We start from the raw sequence: 17,445 nt of genomic DNA, 5'->3' as shown, positions 1-17,445 counted from the left end.
TTACAAGTTTAACAAACTAAGATGGAAATTCTCCATTCATCCGTACAAAAGATGAGGGAGAAGAAAAAGCAAAACGAACAAAATAATGGACAACTAAATTAGTTGACTGTCGCATAAGAATGAATTTTGAAATAATAGGGGTCAGAATTCGATCTCTGATTTCTGCCACACAAGAAATGTTAATGTTTTTTTTTTCCATATTTTTGTATTAGGAGTCATAGTCATTAAAAAAATGAAAAATGTAGGTAATGATAAATAAATAGTTTTAGCAATTTAAAGATTTTGGAAAACGAATACCTATAAATTTAAAGAGTAGAGTTTTATGATAGTTTTTATTAAATATAAATTTAGTTTTTTTGGTATTTGAAAAATGTGATATCATAACATCAATATTATATTAAAATCTTCATGCTTTGTAATATAGTTTAGATGTTTTATGTTTGAATATTTATTTACAATCCAAACTTTTGGAAATAGAAATTGTAATAATATCTAAAAATAATACAACAATCATAATATTTGATTCAATTTTGAGATTTTATATATGATAAATCTTAGGAATTTTAATGGTTTGAATTTTTGGAGTTCTGAAGTTAAATATTTGAACTAAATTATGATTCTTGGAAAATGTGGAAACAAAAATTAAAATAAGAATTTTTTTAATATTTATTTTAATATTTTTTTGGGGAGAAATTTGAGGAATTTATTTTTAATAAATTTTTTTGGATGAGTAATAATTAATATTAATAAATTATTTTAAGAATAGCAAAAATATGTATAAAAGAAAACAAAAGGAATCGAACCGAAACAGAAGAATAAGAGAACCCACGCTGAAAAACAGCCCCAAATCTGTAAGAAAACAGAGTAGAGGAGAAGATTTGAATATTTGCTTCGGTTTTGATTCTCGGTCGAGCCGCCACAGTACGGAGCTATGGAGAAATGATTATGGGCTGTTTTCCAAGAAATCTTTGGTCTTGAAAGGGTATAAATCTCAATCTTTTTTCATGATTTTTGATTTGTTTCGACGATTTTTGTTACCGAGATTGTTTCAATCTTAAGCCCATTATCGAACGTGGGGAAACTTGTAGGTCGGGAAAGGATATAAATCAACCAAAAGTGGGCTGGCTAACTGCTGCCAGATTTGTAAAAAGAAAAGGAAGAACGCGGCAGCACACGAGCATGCAGCGATTGTTCTGGTGAAGAAATTTTAGTTTCGGGATCTGCTGAAAAATGTTTTGGAGAGAAAAGGAAAGAGAGAACATAGAGCAGGCTGGCGGACCTCCATGTGGGCAGGTCAGAGTGCTGGTTGTCGGAGATTCAGGTAGTTAAAATGTGGATCCTGTGCTTATTTATTCTGTGTGTGTGTGTGTCAGCTCATGCTTTATTATCTTTTGTTTATACCCAGTTCAGATCTTCTTGAATTGATTGTCTAGTGGTTGTTATTCCGATACTGTGACCGTGATCTGTGTGTACAACTTAATGGTTGTGAATGAAAATTAGATGCTCAAGTTTGTTAACCGAAGTTTGGGTATATTGAATTCCACCAACATCAGATTAATTATGGAACTTGAACTGTAAGAGCTAGCTTGTTTTCATTCTTTCGTTTAGTTGGAAATGAGGACACAAAACCTCAAATTATAGCTTGATATTCAATTTAGGCAATCATAATCCTGTTAAAGAGTTCAACAAGAGACTAAATTCTATATTTTGGTGTATGGAATTGAATATGTATGGTAAGACGTATTATCACTTAGTATTTCTTGAATGATGTTTGTGTTGGATTGGATGAGTGTTTTGAGTTCAGTATTAATGTTTTTATACAAACATAGGTATAGTAAATGGAGCTCTCAACTTAAACATAAGATTGTTAAAATTTATTTATACCTGACGTATCTGCTTTGTCAGGTTCCGAATGTTTGAATTTTTACTTGCTGGTTGCTTTTTAGTGTTGTAGCATCTGCTTTGTCGGGTTCCTAATGTTTGAATTTTTACTTGCTGGTTGCTTTTGAGGGTTGTAGCATGCTATGTGTTCTTCATAGTCCATAGTTGTGTAGTTCTCGAATATCAGACCTTTGGAATCTAGGATATTAAGAAGTGCTTGCTCTTAGTTATCAAATCATGGCCTATTTTAGACTTTTAGTTCTACTTTTTATTGAAACTTGAACGTACTGTTCAACTCTGCATTAATTGTGATATTCTTCAGGTGTGGGAAAAACTTCTCTGGTTCATCTGATTTTGAAAGGCTCTTCTGTTGCTCATCCACCTCAAACAATTGGCTGTACTGTTGGTGTCAAGGTAAGGCATCTATTTTCTTTTGCATGTATTGATAGCTAAGAGTGTGGGATGAAGTTTCCAATTTTTTGTGTTATTTTCTTGCAGCATACTACCTATGCAAGTTCTGGTAGCTCATCAAATATTATCAAAGGAGACACTGAGAGAGATTTTTTTATTGAGCTCTGGGACATATCAGGACACGAGAGATACAAAGATTGCCGGTCTCTGTTCTATTCTCAAATCAATGGTAAATGATCTGACCTTTTATTTGTTGAATAACATTTTGAAGATGATAAATATTGGATACCGACTTCTCACGTGCGGTTCCTCTTCATCTGTAGCTACTCCAGTTCTAATGCTTTATTTCTTTACTCGTTTCCTATGTATTATGTTCATATATTCGAGACTGGATTACTTGTTGTGCATGGATTACTAATTCACGCTACCGCATTGTCCTCATACATGGAGTTGCTTGGAAATTGCATATCTTCTTTTAATTGTAATATTATTAAGCTTTTTATCTTTGTATTTTCTTTTCTGTTTTTTGGGCTCGAACATAAATTTTAGGTGTCATGTTTGTTCATGATCTCTCGCAAAGGAGGACAAAAACTAGCTTGCAGAAGTGGGCTACTGAGATTGCAGTAAGTGGGACATTTTCAGCTCCTTTGGCTTCTGGAGGTCCTGGTGGTCTGCCTGTTCCCTACATCGTTATTGGTAACAAAGCAGATATTGCTTCGAAAGACGGAACACGAGGGAGCAGTGGTAATCTTGTTGATGTAGCTCGCCAATGGGTCGAAAAACAGGGATTACTTGCACCAAGCGAGGAACTTCCATTGACTGAAAGTTTCCCTGGCAATGGAGGCCTTCTAGCGGTAGGTTTGATTGAAATGTGTACTTCAAACTAGACTGAAGAAATTCAACTTATTAGTCTGCTAACCCTAGTTTCATATGATGCACATAAAGGACATGGAAATTATTGTTTTTACTATTATTATTATTATTATTTTATTTTTATTGTTGCTGCTGCTGTTGTTGTTTTAGTCATCACTGCTCTTATTGTAGTTTTATTTTTGTTATTACCATTACCATTTAATTTTTATTTTCATCACGGGTGATAAAGAGTGGGGAGGAAAAAGGGTTTGATTTTAAGTTAGAATGGATATGAATTGGGGGGTAATTTTGTCAAGAAAAAAAGGGCTATTGGGAGAGATATGGAATTACCATTCCCTAAAAAAAGGATGGCTACTCCCATGAAATTGGGAATAGGGACTCCCATCTTCGTTCCTATACCTAGCGTTGTCTTCAGTAGGGCTTAGCATAAAATATACTTTTTGTAGATCTCGTTATTTTCTTTTTAATCTGGTTTATGTGCTCTATTCCATAATATCTATTCCAATGATCAAGATATGCTCTAAAGATATCTCTTAGTTTTGATGGTTGTATGTGTCATCTAGAAGTAAGTTTCTGATGACGTAGGTGGATGATATCTTTCTTGCATCATCTCTTGCAAGATTTGAATATTGTTGTTCACATTAGCTATGCCAAGATGCCACAGGTTTCGTATTTACCCGTGATTCATCCTTATACCTTGTGCGAGTTAATATGAAAAAGAGCATTTGCATGGAAAAACTATATAACTGAAGCTCGTTTTATTTTAGTAATTATTTTTTCAAATTTAAAAGTGACATCTGTATACCGAAGCTCTTTAAAAAGGCATACATGAAAACACTTTTTCAGAAGCCAAAATAAGTCGTGGGCTTTTATTAGCTTCTTTTTAAAGAGGGAAAAAATTTTAATTTTGATAGCTATATCCCATCGTGAAAACTGGTTTTATTAATTCTGAGAAAAGTGTTTTCTAAAGTTATGGTAAGATAAAGGTGTTCTCTTAAGTTATACTTCTTTATCTAAATTGGTCTTTGGTAAACTTCATGGAGAGAGAGATCTGGTATTATCTTGCATCGAGAATGTTGAGTTTATAACTTAAGTTAGAAATTTTATTTGTCAACTTTTTCCAGTTAATGATAAAAGAATTGTGGTGTCAATACAGGCTGCCAAAGAAGCTAGATATGACAAGGAAGCGGTGATGAAATTTTTTCGAATGGTCTGTTCTTTTCCTACACATAATGCTTATTTCGTTTGAATCTATTACCTTGTTGAGTAATTATATTTTTGTGTAGTTGATTAGGAGAAGGTACTTCTCAGATGAATTGCCTGGTGCAACTACATGGTCTGCTCAAGTTAACAGGCCACTGACACAATCTGGTGAAATTACAAGTGATAATGACCAATCGTACAGAACTTCAAGGTATGTCATGCAGAAATCTCTGAATTTGATTTTCATTGTTCAATGGATGATTATGAATGTGTTAATCAGTGGTTTATTGTCAATTTACTTTAAATTTTCTGTTATTATTCGTCGATATTTATATGTAGATTATTTCGGTTGATCATCGTTTTCTTCTCATGTTTGATCTCTCTTGGATGAGCATCAGTTGCATCTGATTCTTTCTGACTAAGATATTTTCTTTTTAAAACTAAATAAAAGTGTGGCAAACATCATGAAAGAAATTGAAGATTATGAGAGACAAGGGTGACAAGGAAAACAATTACAAATAGGGGATTTTTTGCTACATTCTAAATCTTGAATGCGAAAGAAAACTTGAGTTGTCAGTTGTCACATCAAGAGATTTTCTCATCTTTGTCATTTTTTTTTCAAATGATGTAGATAAGTTCTTTTGTCCCCCCAAACAAATGTATCTTTCTATTTTGAGGTATTTGTTGGAAAAAAAGATTATAAATTTTAGAATTCTCGTCAACTTGAATGGGATATTGTGAGTTGTTATTTTGAAGTCTCTATCTTGCTCATCTGTTTTTCCCAGTCAGCATGTATGTTCATGGACAATCTACATGGTGGAGACATCGACCTCTTTTTTTCTTGACAGGAATTTTCATCTTAAGAGTCGTTTTCTCGCTCATCTGATAAATAGGTCTTTTATGGAGTCTGCTTGCTCAAAATGATAGGATTTGGATATAAATTGAATCATTTGATTGATAACATGAGGTCTATATATGTTTTTTGAGTTTGCTTCAAAAAAGTCAATTAAATTTTTGTAAAAAGCAGATAGTTTACTAGTCCTGATTTCTTTATGATCTTGCGTTTTACAAGTGCTTATTATCTCACATGATTATCCTCGTGAGCGCAATTTTAATCCTGAAAATGGGAAAATGAAGCTCTCGCATCACAGCATCAGGTAGGGAAAGGTTACAGAACTCTACCCATCCAAGTACCAAATTTTTTTGCACAACTCAACACGGAACTACCAGTTCATCATGAAGCAGCCTTTCCATTAGTATTTGCTTAAATGTAGTATAAACATAACTATAATGTTCCCTGGGGTTGTTCGGGTACATGATACCTTGTAACATCTTTTATCTTGTGCTGATTTCAGTCTGATGGGCGATCCGTACAAGTACAATGTACTTCCTCCCCTTCCTGCTCAGCGCAACTTGACGCCACCTCCAACGCTTTATCCCCAGCAGCCCATGTCAACACCTGACAACTACAGCATCCCAAAGTTCACGTTGGCAAACTCATCCCAGGACCTCACTAGTGCAAGATCGAAGCGTGCAGACATTAATGTATGATCGTTTCAGTCAATATTTGCTCTACTATGGTACTAAGTTAATTTTCTGAGCTGAACCTGTGAACCTGTCTACGTCGCCTGGATGTATTATTTCTGGGTTAAACAAGATACATATCACTTGTATATCGTTCAATTCTTTCTTTCTTTTAGTTTTGATATTGTAATTCTTCAGGCAACACGCTCAAGACTACGTTGAGATGCTTTTTAAATGTTTTTATATGTTGTTTTTGTATGGTTTGGCTGAATAACAAAAAAAGAAATTTGTGAATAATTTTTGAACATATATAAATATAAATCACTATTGTTGTGTTTGAATTTATGGATTTTTTGAATTATTTGGAAGAGTAAAATATAAGTGAATTACTGATCGACAAGTTATTACAATTACTGGTGATAGATTTCAAATATACATAATATGTTTGTAATTTGAAATCAACGTACGTATTATGTATATTTAAAATTCATTCATCAGATCATTTCTCGTATTAAATCTTTTCATTCGAATTAAATTAATGAATGCTAGTTTAACTTAAACTCGTGTTATTGGATGTGATCATTTTCAGGTGATGATTAAAGGGTTTCTGTTCATATTTATAATAAAAATTAATATATTTGGCATAAAAAATAATAATTTTTTTAAGGGTGATACAAATATAATAATTTGACCGTTCAAGTATCAAAATTGCATGGCACGACCACTTGATAAAATTGGAGGGAAGTGGAGTAAATGGCCGATACTACCAAAAAAAAAAAAAAAATTCAAAAGTAAATCCAATTCATTTTCAAAAAAATTGACAAACTATGGGAGTTCAATATTGAAATAATTTCAAAGGTTTTCCCTGACCTGTCATCCCAGTCAATTTAAGTGAGGCAGTGGGGATTCGAATTCCCCTGGGGGCAATCTTGAGCCCCAGTTGTTTAAGCGTTGGTCCTGTGGTCCCTCCCTCTCTAGTTGCATAAGCGCAATACGCACACTCATCCTCATGTTTCCCGCTTCGTTAGAATAAGAATTCAACCAATAGCTATTCGAACTCCTTTTACTTGCTGCTAAATTTATACCGTCTTATTTCACAAAATTGACTCCTGAGACATTCTCACGTAAATTTTGTGTCATGCAACATATATAGATTTGGTCAATGAACCTAGTGATAAAATTTATATGAAATATGAAATTTCAAATGGAAACCTTATTGAATTACGTAAAATAACAAATGTTAAATAATATATTTGACATTTTGATTTTTTTGGGCATATAATATTAATATACGGGCTAATCGTATATAACTTTGGATCGTTTGGCCCCATAATTAGTTATTATTAGCCCATGTACGTTTGAATTTTTTAAGAGAAAAAAAATTATTCTAAAATTTAAAATTAAACAAACAAAACACATATAATGCCATAAACAATTTTAAAATAAATAAAGATAATACAAATAGGAAAAAATAGAAAAGAAAGTCCCATAAATCGAAGAATAAAACCATCATTTCATTAGATAAATTCAACGCAAATAGTTTTAACACATTGGAAATTAACTAAAGCTAAATTAAAAACGACGAAAGAAACTCATTTCCCTTAACAATTTCTTTATAAAAATGAATAATAAGGAAAAAAAATAAAAAAATCCTAGATTTGGAAAAAGAAAGAGATGAGTAATAGGACAATAATATGGATTTTTATATAAATTTATGAGAGTATATCACAAATATGATTAATTAATGATTTTTCCTCTTATATTTTTTTTATATTAAATTCTGATTTAATTATCTCAAACTAAATTACTAATTTGAATATACATTAAGAGTATTTGATATATTTTTCCATTTTTGTACAAGCAGTGATGTGGATATAATTCATTCATTAGGATACCAAATTGGCATTCTTAAAAAAATAAGAAAAAATATAACCAAAATGTAATCTTAAAATAATATTTCTATGTAGTGATAACATTTCGATCTCTAGTTACTCGATCCTTTTTATGATGAGATATTTGAACTCGAATTTATATCAACGAAATAAATGTAACACAGAATGGAGTGCAAATAACATTATTCTTTTTCATTTGCGACCGCAGTTGCGTTGTTTCCAGTCTTGGCACCATTCTATGTTATAGTAAGCAGTTTGTATCAAACATGGCCCTCTTTCTCGTACATTCCAAACACATCTTTTATCACACCGGACCTCCAACTTCCTATCGTAGACGGCGTAGTTTCCGCAGTCGGGCGCGGTGGTGAAGTCGCAGTAAAACTTGGTCGAGTGGAAGAAGTTGACGTCGAAACTCCAGGAGAGGTTTTGGCCGAAATTAAGATCATGAGTGCCAATATCATCCTCCGAAGAGTAACAATGGATGGTAATCTTTTCTACCTTGAATTTGATTCACTATCGCAACGTCGGTTCGATCGAGCAGTTTTACTCCATCTCCTTCTGTCGTGAGAACCATCCCACCAAGCAATAATCCTATGATCGTGACAAATAGTTTCATCTTTCCCTCTATTAAATTTCTTTTATTTTCTCTTGATATAAAATACAAGAACAAAGCATACATACATACATACATATATATATATATATATATATATATATATATATATATATAATATATCAGACAAAGTATTAGGTTTTTGTAATAAAAGGTTTATATATATTTGGAATAAATTAGGTTTTCGTAATATAATTTTACGTTTTTGAAATGGATTATGGGATTTTTTTTATAAAGATTATGGATGTGCTTCGAATAAAAAAAATCAGATTTTCATAATATTTTTTCGTTGAACAATTTATATTTATCTTATCAATCATACCAAATATTTAGTAAATATATTTAAAATTAGATTCTTGACCGCATCTCGAGTCAAGAACTCATTCTTGACTAGTTATTTCCTTCCCCATACAGAGAACTTACGCACGGCTTGTCAAGATTGAGTTTATTACATTCTGTACATTGTTGTTGGAGATTTTATAAAATAAATTCATAAATCATGTTATTAAATTCGTATATCATCATAACATGCCAAAAAATTCATGTCAAATCATCAGAAAATATAAATAACAGTAAATACGTACCAGAATCCATTGATTGACATAGTATTGTAGTTATGAGTCTTACAAGGTAAAAGAGAATCGACCATTTTACTTTGACTCAGATGAGAGAATGATGTAGATCTAGAATATGTGTACTGTGTATATTTTGTGTTATTCTCTATGTCTCGAGGACCATAACCTTAACAGTCTTCGACCCAAAGACTTAATTGAACCGAGTTTCTACATATAATGTGTATCGTACCAATTTATTTAATACTTTGAAAACTTGTTATTAATTAGATCACCTTATTAGATACTTTATTAGATAGTTTGTTAATGTACAATTAATTAAATTATGCGAGCCTAAAAAATAATTCCAACAATTTTTTCTTGAGTAGGTCTTTTGTAAGACGGTCTCACGGATCTTTATCTGTGAGACGGGTCAACCCTAACCATATTCACAATAAAAAGTAATACTTGTAGCATAAAATGTAATATTTTTTCATGAATGACCCAAATAGATATCCGTCTCACAAAATACGATCCGTGAGATCGTCTCACACAAATTTTTGTCTTTCTTTCTTAAGGTGGCTCTCCTTTTTACACAAAAAAAAAAAAAATTCTTTTGTCTTTAAATTTGATCTAGTGACCCTTCTTGGTTTGAAATTTGAATCTCTTTTCTTGCTTCTTCTTATATTCAAGTCTTCAGTCCCTCGCCTTATTATATGTTTGTTTCTTTCGACCTTTTCTTCAATTCCTTGGAGGAACATGAGTCGGTCGTACTCTTTCGAAAGTTAAACAATCTCTTCCGTAGATCAATGTGTCCGATATATTATCGAATTCACTGGACAATGATCGAAGAAGGAGTAATACTCGATCTTCATCATCGATTTTGACACCGATATTATTATGAAGATCCAATATGAATGTATTGAAATCATCCAAATGATTTTTCAAATATCTTCCTCTCATGATCTTGAAAGCATAGGTGTATAAAAGTTATGAAAGAATAAATTTCTTGGATGGTTATGTCCATTTTTGTACTTAGACTTGGAATAAATTTAATTACGAAAGAATGTGTCACGTCTCGAGCCTGAGATATGGATGTGGCATCGACAAAAATCTCAAAAGTCACTAATAAACTTCCGAAAATATTTAAACCTCCGAAGTATCAGAATTCATGAATATCGGTCTATTTTATTACTAAATCCAAGTTTTACAACTCTAAAGTGAATACAACAACAAACCGAATATTATAATTCCATGAAATACCGGTCTCTTAATTATATCAGTCGTTTATATTTTACTCAAATAAAATGATGTAGCCCGCATGGGCTTAGCTCAGTTGGTCAGCAACAGTAAATCTTGGAGCAATGACCAGGGATCGAGTCTCGCAAGCGGCAGTGTGGGAGTTAAATTCCCTCCAATGAGGGGGAGCTCCTTGTGCGCGGAGTAGCATAAGGTCTAGCTGCTGCTGGTTGGCTGAGTCACCATGATTTACCTCCTCTCACATTCATGACGGGTCGGGGGTGAGGGGCGCCTAAGGTGAGCGATTTCACCTTTTGGAGCAATAAAATGATGTAGAAATTGTGATGTTTGGTTCATAATTTCATTCAATGTCCAATGTCATCATCATGAATCAAAACTTAGATTTTTAGGAATTTCACCTATCCTTAGATTTTGTTGTGTGACAGAAACTAAAATAAAAATGAAACAACTTACCGAAAAAAGAAAATTGATCGAAATGATTCTAAAAGCTTTGCCTTCCTTGCCACAACTTCTTGATTCTTGAAAACTACACACCTTCTCCTTTTGTTTTTGGTGAAAGATCATGGTGTTGGGCGACGAGGCACGTCTCCCAATTCGGTCTCCATTGTAACCATTAATCTCGTCATCATGCTGCTGATTCAATTTTCCAAATTCTGAAACGCAAGAGGGATGATGGATTCGAGCTTAGTTCAAGGGTCTCACAAAAGGTGTGAATTCATTTTGAATTGAGATTTTGAACTGTGATTAATTACTTTGTTTTCTGCGGCGTTCAGTCGGACTTCTGGATCACTGTAGGACCGAGTGCTTGCCGCTTTACCAAAAGCTATAGCTAGTAGTAATGGTGCAACTCAAATATTTTAAACCACACAGCAGCTCAAGCACCACAGTTCGATCGCTCTACCAAGCATGGACAATTATTGCACCCAACAATCACTTCAATTTTAGGGCTCTCAATAACTTGAAGGCGGTGCACTCGTAGAGCATGGAAACATCTGGTGAGCCCGTGTGATCTGTTTAAATTGGTACAGATTCTATTTATTCTCTAATACTCTCACCAGTTGACGAAAGTGTTTTCTTGTTGTGGAATGCTCAAAAAGTTTACATTTTTCTCCAAATTCGATTCATAAAAAATATCTTGAAACTATAGTTGGTTGATTTTTGAAGCATTCATATTCTGTGTTTATTATCTTTAATCATGGTTTTTTTTGTTGTTGTTGCTTATTATCTGTTGTTTCTTGATGCCAGATGGTGGTCTAAGGCACCGTTTGCTAGGTAGGATGAGATTAATAGTACAAAGATAAAACAAATGATAAGAAAGTTGAAAAGGTGGACAATTAATATGAGTTTTGAAATTTATTCTTGTTTGGTACTACTCATCCTCACATGATAAAGACAGCTACTTTTTTCCATTTCCCGTTTTTACCCTTTCGAATGTACATAGCAGGTGTCTTCATTTTGTGGCAACCCAAATTCCAGATCTCCGTATCTTCTCTCTCTCACTCAAGCCTTCTCCTCGCCATCTCTTACATCCCTCAACAAATGTAGAAGCCAAGTAGATCTACGGAAGAAAGATCCGGAAAAAATGTAGAGCAAATACATATTATGAGATGGTGATTTTTTTCTGTTCAGTAATTTAGATTCTAGTCTGTTCATGTATGTTCAGTAATTTTGCTTCTTCAAATTTGAGGCAAACAAACTTTTGCAGGTTTGTGAAAGCTTGACTTGTCCTTGTACACCATACAAGATTATTTTCGCAGAGAAAAGAAAGCCATCAACGACGCCGTCCGCGTTAGAGTATATCAGATGGTGAGTTTTTTCTGTCTAAGAAAACTCTCTTTTTGGGTGCGCCCTACGGGTCGGAGCACATTACTTCTTGTTCACATGTGATACTTTTTTACTTATTCAAATCCATCCACTTCTTTAATTGTAGCAACGCTTCCAGTGCGAACAAATTTCGCTTCTAAAATTGAGTACGTATTATCTTCGGTGCAGAAAAAAACATACGTCGTGTTCGTGGGAAGGAAGCCCGGAGTGTACGATAGCTGGCCTCAGGCGAACGCACAAGTTTATCGTTTTTCGGGTGCCTGTTACAAAGGTTACGAAAGTAGAGAAGCTGCGGAGGAAGCCTTTAACTGTTTTGTGCAACTACCCGTTGAAAATCCAAATTTTAATGCTTCCAGTAGTACCACTTCTAATACAGCTGAACAATGTGCCCCGACAACAACTCAAAGTAAGAAAGTAATTCAGCTACTGAACGAAGTTTCTGATTTAGTTCGTCAGACTCGCGACGTAGGTATCAAAATGGAGAAGTTGTCCAACGAGATTGGAAAGTTATTTGATGATTTGAAAATTAATTAGGGGCCCCCGATAAGTCTTCACACTAAGCTTCGTGCGTCTGTTACAAATTAGTGTTTCAATTTTATTGTTCAGTTGCACTGTTTCTTTCAAAAATTTGAGGTACTATATATGTAAAAGTGTTGCCTGCTCCACTTTCGTTGCTGATTGTTAAAGAACCACAACTCATTGTGGCACACATAACTCTTTGAGTCAGGTATGTTACTTCTGTTCATCGTCCATTGAATTTATATAATCTTCACGCTTATCTTTAACACGAATTCTCTGTGTCAACGAGTTGTTGGTGGTTGTTTCTTCATTTCAGGTTGGGAAAACATTACCTTTTTTACTATACTTTCGAATGTTGTTGGTAAGTCATTTCTTTATTTGTGATGGTATGTTGATAAAGTGTGTGCTTCTCTTAAATACACTTGTTCCAAAGAATTTAATACTGTCTACTGCTTTCACAGTTAACGTAAGTTCAGAGAATGTATTTATTGCGCTGTTGTTGTGGTGTAAATTTGTTGGGTGCATTTTTGGGTTCAACAGATTTCGTAGGTGTTGACCTACAACAGATTTGCATCGAATCAATATCTAACTGCAGGTCATTGAATACAAGTAGTTGGGGGAATTAAGTCTTTAAATTTTTCTTCTTATAAATATGCCGGTAGCTTCATTCGATACAATAAAAAACTCTATATTGCATGGTGCTTCTTTCGACAGTGTAAAATGTCTTTTCCTTCTCAAAATTATTCAGAAGAAACTGTGAGCAGCAAGTATCAGGTACCTGTCATTGATCTCGTATCTGATGATGAGCAATTTAAGTGCAGCGACAATTCAACCTAGCCTAGCAATAAGATAATATCGGGACCACTGATGAAACTTGTCTCAACTTCTCTCACATTCATAAATCATACCTCCCTGGATGATGCCGTGAACAAAAGACACCGAAAAAGAGAGCTTCAGTAGGATTCAATGAATGAGTATTGCAAAACTTTTTCTAATTGCTCGAAAAAAGAACCAATTAAAGACTAAAATAGCATTATGCTGTGCTTCGCCATTTCTTAGACTAACTTCAAAACAAATTTGAGCAGATGACATTAGGCAATCCATATAAATCACAAAAAACAAACCTAATAGCCAGAAGAAATAATAGAGTAGAAGTAATCACTACTATATGCAGAGGAGCATGAATATAAACACTTTTAGGTTGTGATATCTATTTTCAAGAATAGACAAATTAAACCTAAATGGCCAATACTGGTATGTAAACCACTGCATGAAGAGAAGGCAGTCAAGATTTTACTTGAGCTACGAGTTGGAATAACCACCAGCAGCCTAACACAATCCCCTGGCTTGGCCACATTAGTTAAAGCCCACTTCAAAGCAGTTATTGAAATTTCTTTAGACAAATTCTCAGCAACAACAACGACACTCTTCTCCACATCCAATTCTCTGCTTCTAAAATCACTAATCTTTTGCCTCAAACTCATCTCCACTCAGTAGAAGAAAACCCAAACCTATAAATTATAATGCAATAGTACGAATGAACACCGTAAATATTAACATGCCTGAGAGTGCCATAGTGTACGTGAAGAAATGTTACATACAGGAACAAGCATACAATAGTTTGAACTGATTTGTACAAAGTCCAACACAAATGCAAGCACTTATCAAAATAAGAGATTAAATAATCCATTTCATCCACGAGTACAGATAAGTAAGTAATGGTTGCATACCAAGCCTAGAACCATTGCTCCCAAAAAAGAAAATACAACATTCCACTCAACCAACATAACCCATGGGTAAGTTACGGCTAATCACCAAGTCAAAAACCACTGTTCCAAAACATACTTACGACTGCAATCGTTACCCGCTACGCAACAACTTCTTAACCAAGCAAATCCTCCCACGTTCGCCAAGTCTTTTGAATAGGGCCAAGTCGTTATGGTTGTTGAATAACAACTTAGCTGCAGCAACTTGTTCATCTTCTGAAAGGTCAGGAAGACCTTGCAATGCCTCCAAAACCGTATCTTGAATAGCAGAGAGTTTGTCGTCGGCGGAAAATTCCTTGATCAATTGTGACATCGTGTCTTTCGTTATGTGAGCGAGGTTGTTGATTGCTTCGACTATGGACTCATCATTCTCACTAATGTGCTTCCTTTTTTAACTTTTAGAAGACGCACCTGCATTTGTTTTAGATGTTGGCGTATGCGTCTCAGATATTGAATCATCAACACCATCGAACGGGATATATGTACGATTCTCGCCAAGGAAATCTCCGTGTGGAACTTCTTCACCGAGATTAAGAACTTGTTGTAAAGCAGTCTCAAAAGTCTTCGATTGCTCTCCAGTAGCTCTATCATTTCCGAAGATTTCAGCCCAATCATTGAAATGCGTCCACTGCTTATGCCGCATTGCTCTCATAGTTGGGTCATGCTGCCTCAACCAAAAAGGGAATGAGTAGTCGGTACAATTGTTTAAGTCAGTTAAGTAATGGAAAACACATACCTTCACAATTGATTCCCAAGTCTCGTCTGTAGCATCGATCGTGTTATCAGTGTCATTCCAACCGACTCCACTCTTCGATAACAATGTCACCAAACTACTATATGTTTTTTTCCACACATGTATTTTTGAATTTATATGAGGATTCCCACGTATATTTGTTCCTGGTAATGTCGTATGCATTGCATTCTCCAACAAAGTTAAGTAACCTGCTTTGAAACCATTCTCACTTTTCCAACCCTTGGTCGTAATGTCTTTCAGTGACTGAATTAACTCATCTTCTTCACGGCCACTCCAACTTCGCCGTGTCTTGTCTGGTTTGTTGCACCTCGCAGTGCCGCTACCAGAAGTTGCTACACTGTCCATGATTACACGAAAGCTGCGTCTAGTAATTCTGTCACGATATAAACATTACGTAAGTACAATTAGCAATAGTAGTCAATGCAATAATTTCGAATCTTATTAATTGAAGAACAAACTACGACATTAAAGTCAGGAAAATGCTCGACATTCAATAAGCTGGTGGAAATAGAGTTTTGCAAACAATACAGCTCACTATGAAAAGAAGTACAACGACACATTTAATTACAATATGTATAGATGTGCCACTCCATAAGATTACAATAAAAAGGCATTAGTGGTAGGTGTTCCACATGGACATTGCACACTGATCTCGCCAATTAACCCATTCGTTCGATGACTCCAAACTGCTAATGTACTCATTATGTGTATCATGAATTGGACTGCCAACTTGTTCATCGTATTCCTCTAAAGGATCGTCCGGAATTTGATTACGGATGAAATTATGTAATAGAATGCAAGCCAGAATTATTTGGTTTTGAACATGCAAGGGGAAGAATGAAGGACTTCGAAGGATAGCCCATCTCTTTTTCAACAAACCAAACAATCTTTCAATAATGTTTCTTGCTTGCGAATGCCTCCAATTAAATAACTCCTTGTGATCTTGTGGTGCTGATGCACGATTGCCCCAAGCATCCCTATGATATCTTACTCGTCTGTACGGAGTCAAGAAACCATCCACATTAGCGTATCCATTGTCACAAAGGTAATAACAACCTGCAGAATGAGTTAGTGTCAATTAAGTAGTGTCTCACGAGGAGCAATTAATGGTGAATTGAAAAAGATATCGCGTATGTAAACAATACAGACATGTAGACAAGAAGCTTATTTATAAATAACCTCTTGGAACCTTGAATGCATCATCCCGAGTTAATGCATCTCGTAAAACTCTGGCATCGGCGGCCGATCCTTCCCAACCAGTTAGAGTGTAAATAAAGTTCATATTTCGATCACAAACCCCCAAAACGTTAACTGCAATAGTTCCTTTTCTGGTTCTATATTTTGCTTTGTCTCTGGCACGAACGTGTACGCCGATATGAGTTCCATCCAATGCACCTAGACAACCCTTTAAAAATTATGAGAAGAGGTCAGTAGTGTTAACGACGAATTAATTTAATTCAAACACATTTGGTCCACAGTGTAACAACAAAACAGCTTATGAACAAAATAATACCTCAAACCATTTCCAAGGCTCGCTGTCACATGTCTCATCCACAGGGGTAGGCTTCACAAGAAGTAACGTATACAATTTCAACAACGCACGCATAACTTCATGAAAATGTGCGCTGACTGTCTGCCCACTACGCATGTAATCGTGACTGGTTACCCGATTTTTCTTATGGTGTGCCAATACAGACAAAAACATTGCAACCTTTTCTTGGACGCGGACATACCGAGAATCTGTTAGTCCTCCTATGTGCATTAGAAGATAGCACAACCTTCCAAATGCATTTCGATTCATTCTCAAGTTCAGCAGACATTGAACATCACCCGCATCAATAATCATATTCAAATGGCAAAATTGAGCATTGATTCTTTGTGTCATGTTGTACGTAACAGGTGTATTAAGAGTCGCACGATGTCGACGGGCAACCATTCTCGGACGTCGTCGGATTAGAAGATACAACAGCACCAAATTTGTAAACAATATTTGTTGTACCATTACAAGCAGTAGAAGTTTTCTACGTTTCATGTCCATCTTGCGACAACACTCAACCAACGACAAGACATTCAAATTTAGATTGACAAAAGCATAATGTGAAGAGAATAATATTAAAATTCCAGTTACTCTAGAGAAATCGTCTTGGACAACTATGCACTTCGACGAGTATGAGGAAACATATGCACTTGAAAACTATTCACAAGAACAGAATTATGCAGTAAAAATTTTGTTTTCAAAGTTCACGGAAAACGCCATCGGGAAGTAAGAAATAATGACGAACAAAACAGTAGAGGGGTTATTGCTCTGTTGCCGTCGTCCTCCTCGTGCGTTCAACAAATTAATAACCTATGTTCAGATGAAACTTATTTCTCC

At 34.8% G+C, this 17,445-nt stretch overlaps 2 protein-coding genes across 2 annotated transcripts; one reads left to right on the top strand and one right to left on the bottom strand.

The window, feature by feature from the left end:
• The first annotated feature begins 775 nt into the window (after positions 1-775).
• LOC140827705 (small GTPase LIP1) lies at positions 776-6,150 on the top strand. Its single transcript, XM_073190486.1, has 8 exons — positions 776-982; positions 1,089-1,321; positions 2,204-2,295; positions 2,380-2,521; positions 2,842-3,146; positions 4,322-4,375; positions 4,452-4,579; positions 5,724-6,150. Exons 2-8 carry the CDS (start codon positions 1,231-1,233, stop codon positions 5,917-5,919), a joined length of 1,008 nt encoding a protein of 335 aa, XP_073046587.1. The 5' UTR covers positions 776-982; positions 1,089-1,230; the 3' UTR covers positions 5,920-6,150.
• An 8,558-nt stretch (positions 6,151-14,708) lies between these two features.
• LOC140827403 (uncharacterized) lies at positions 14,709-17,227 on the bottom strand. Its single transcript, XM_073190065.1, has 5 exons — positions 16,585-17,227; positions 16,251-16,476; positions 15,719-16,127; positions 15,054-15,444; positions 14,709-14,981 (listed from the first exon to the last, which is right to left on the bottom strand). The coding sequence occupies exons 1-5, from the start codon at positions 17,107-17,109 to the stop codon at positions 14,709-14,711; spliced, it is 1,824 nt and encodes a 607-aa protein (XP_073046166.1). The 5' UTR covers positions 17,110-17,227.
• Positions 17,228-17,445: the final 218 nt, after the last annotated feature.

This window comes from Primulina eburnea, chromosome 3, assembly GCF_022965805.1.
Source record: "Primulina eburnea isolate SZY01 chromosome 3, ASM2296580v1, whole genome shotgun sequence".
NCBI classification, from domain to species: domain Eukaryota; kingdom Viridiplantae; phylum Streptophyta; class Magnoliopsida; order Lamiales; family Gesneriaceae; genus Primulina; species Primulina eburnea.
The sequence above is the reverse complement of the archived record's forward strand: the minus strand, read 5'-3'. Positions and strand labels throughout refer to the sequence as shown.

Bases quoted from the DNA above. Each gene is read 5' to 3' on its own strand.
- LOC140827705 (XM_073190486.1), top strand. From the start codon at position 1,231: ATGTTTTGGAGAGAAAAGGAAAGAGAGAACATAGAGCAGGCTGGCGGA. The intron at 1,322-2,203 runs GTAGTTAAAATG...GATATTCTTCAG, and splicing joins GCTGGTTGTCGGAGATTCAG to GTGTGGGAAAAACTTCTCTG. The intron at 2,296-2,379 runs GTAAGGCATCTA...ATTTTCTTGCAG, and splicing joins GCTGTACTGTTGGTGTCAAG to CATACTACCTATGCAAGTTC.
- LOC140827403 (XM_073190065.1), bottom strand. From the start codon at position 17,109: ATGGACATGAAACGTAGAAAACTTCTACTGCTTGTAATGGTACAACAA. The intron at 16,477-16,584 runs GTATTATTTTGT...TAATTTTTAAAG, and splicing joins AGCCTTGGAAATGGTTTGAG to GGTTGTCTAGGTGCATTGGA. The intron at 14,982-15,053 runs GTATGTGTTTTC...TGGTTGAGGCAG, and splicing joins CTTGGGAATCAATTGTGAAG to CATGACCCAACTATGAGAGC.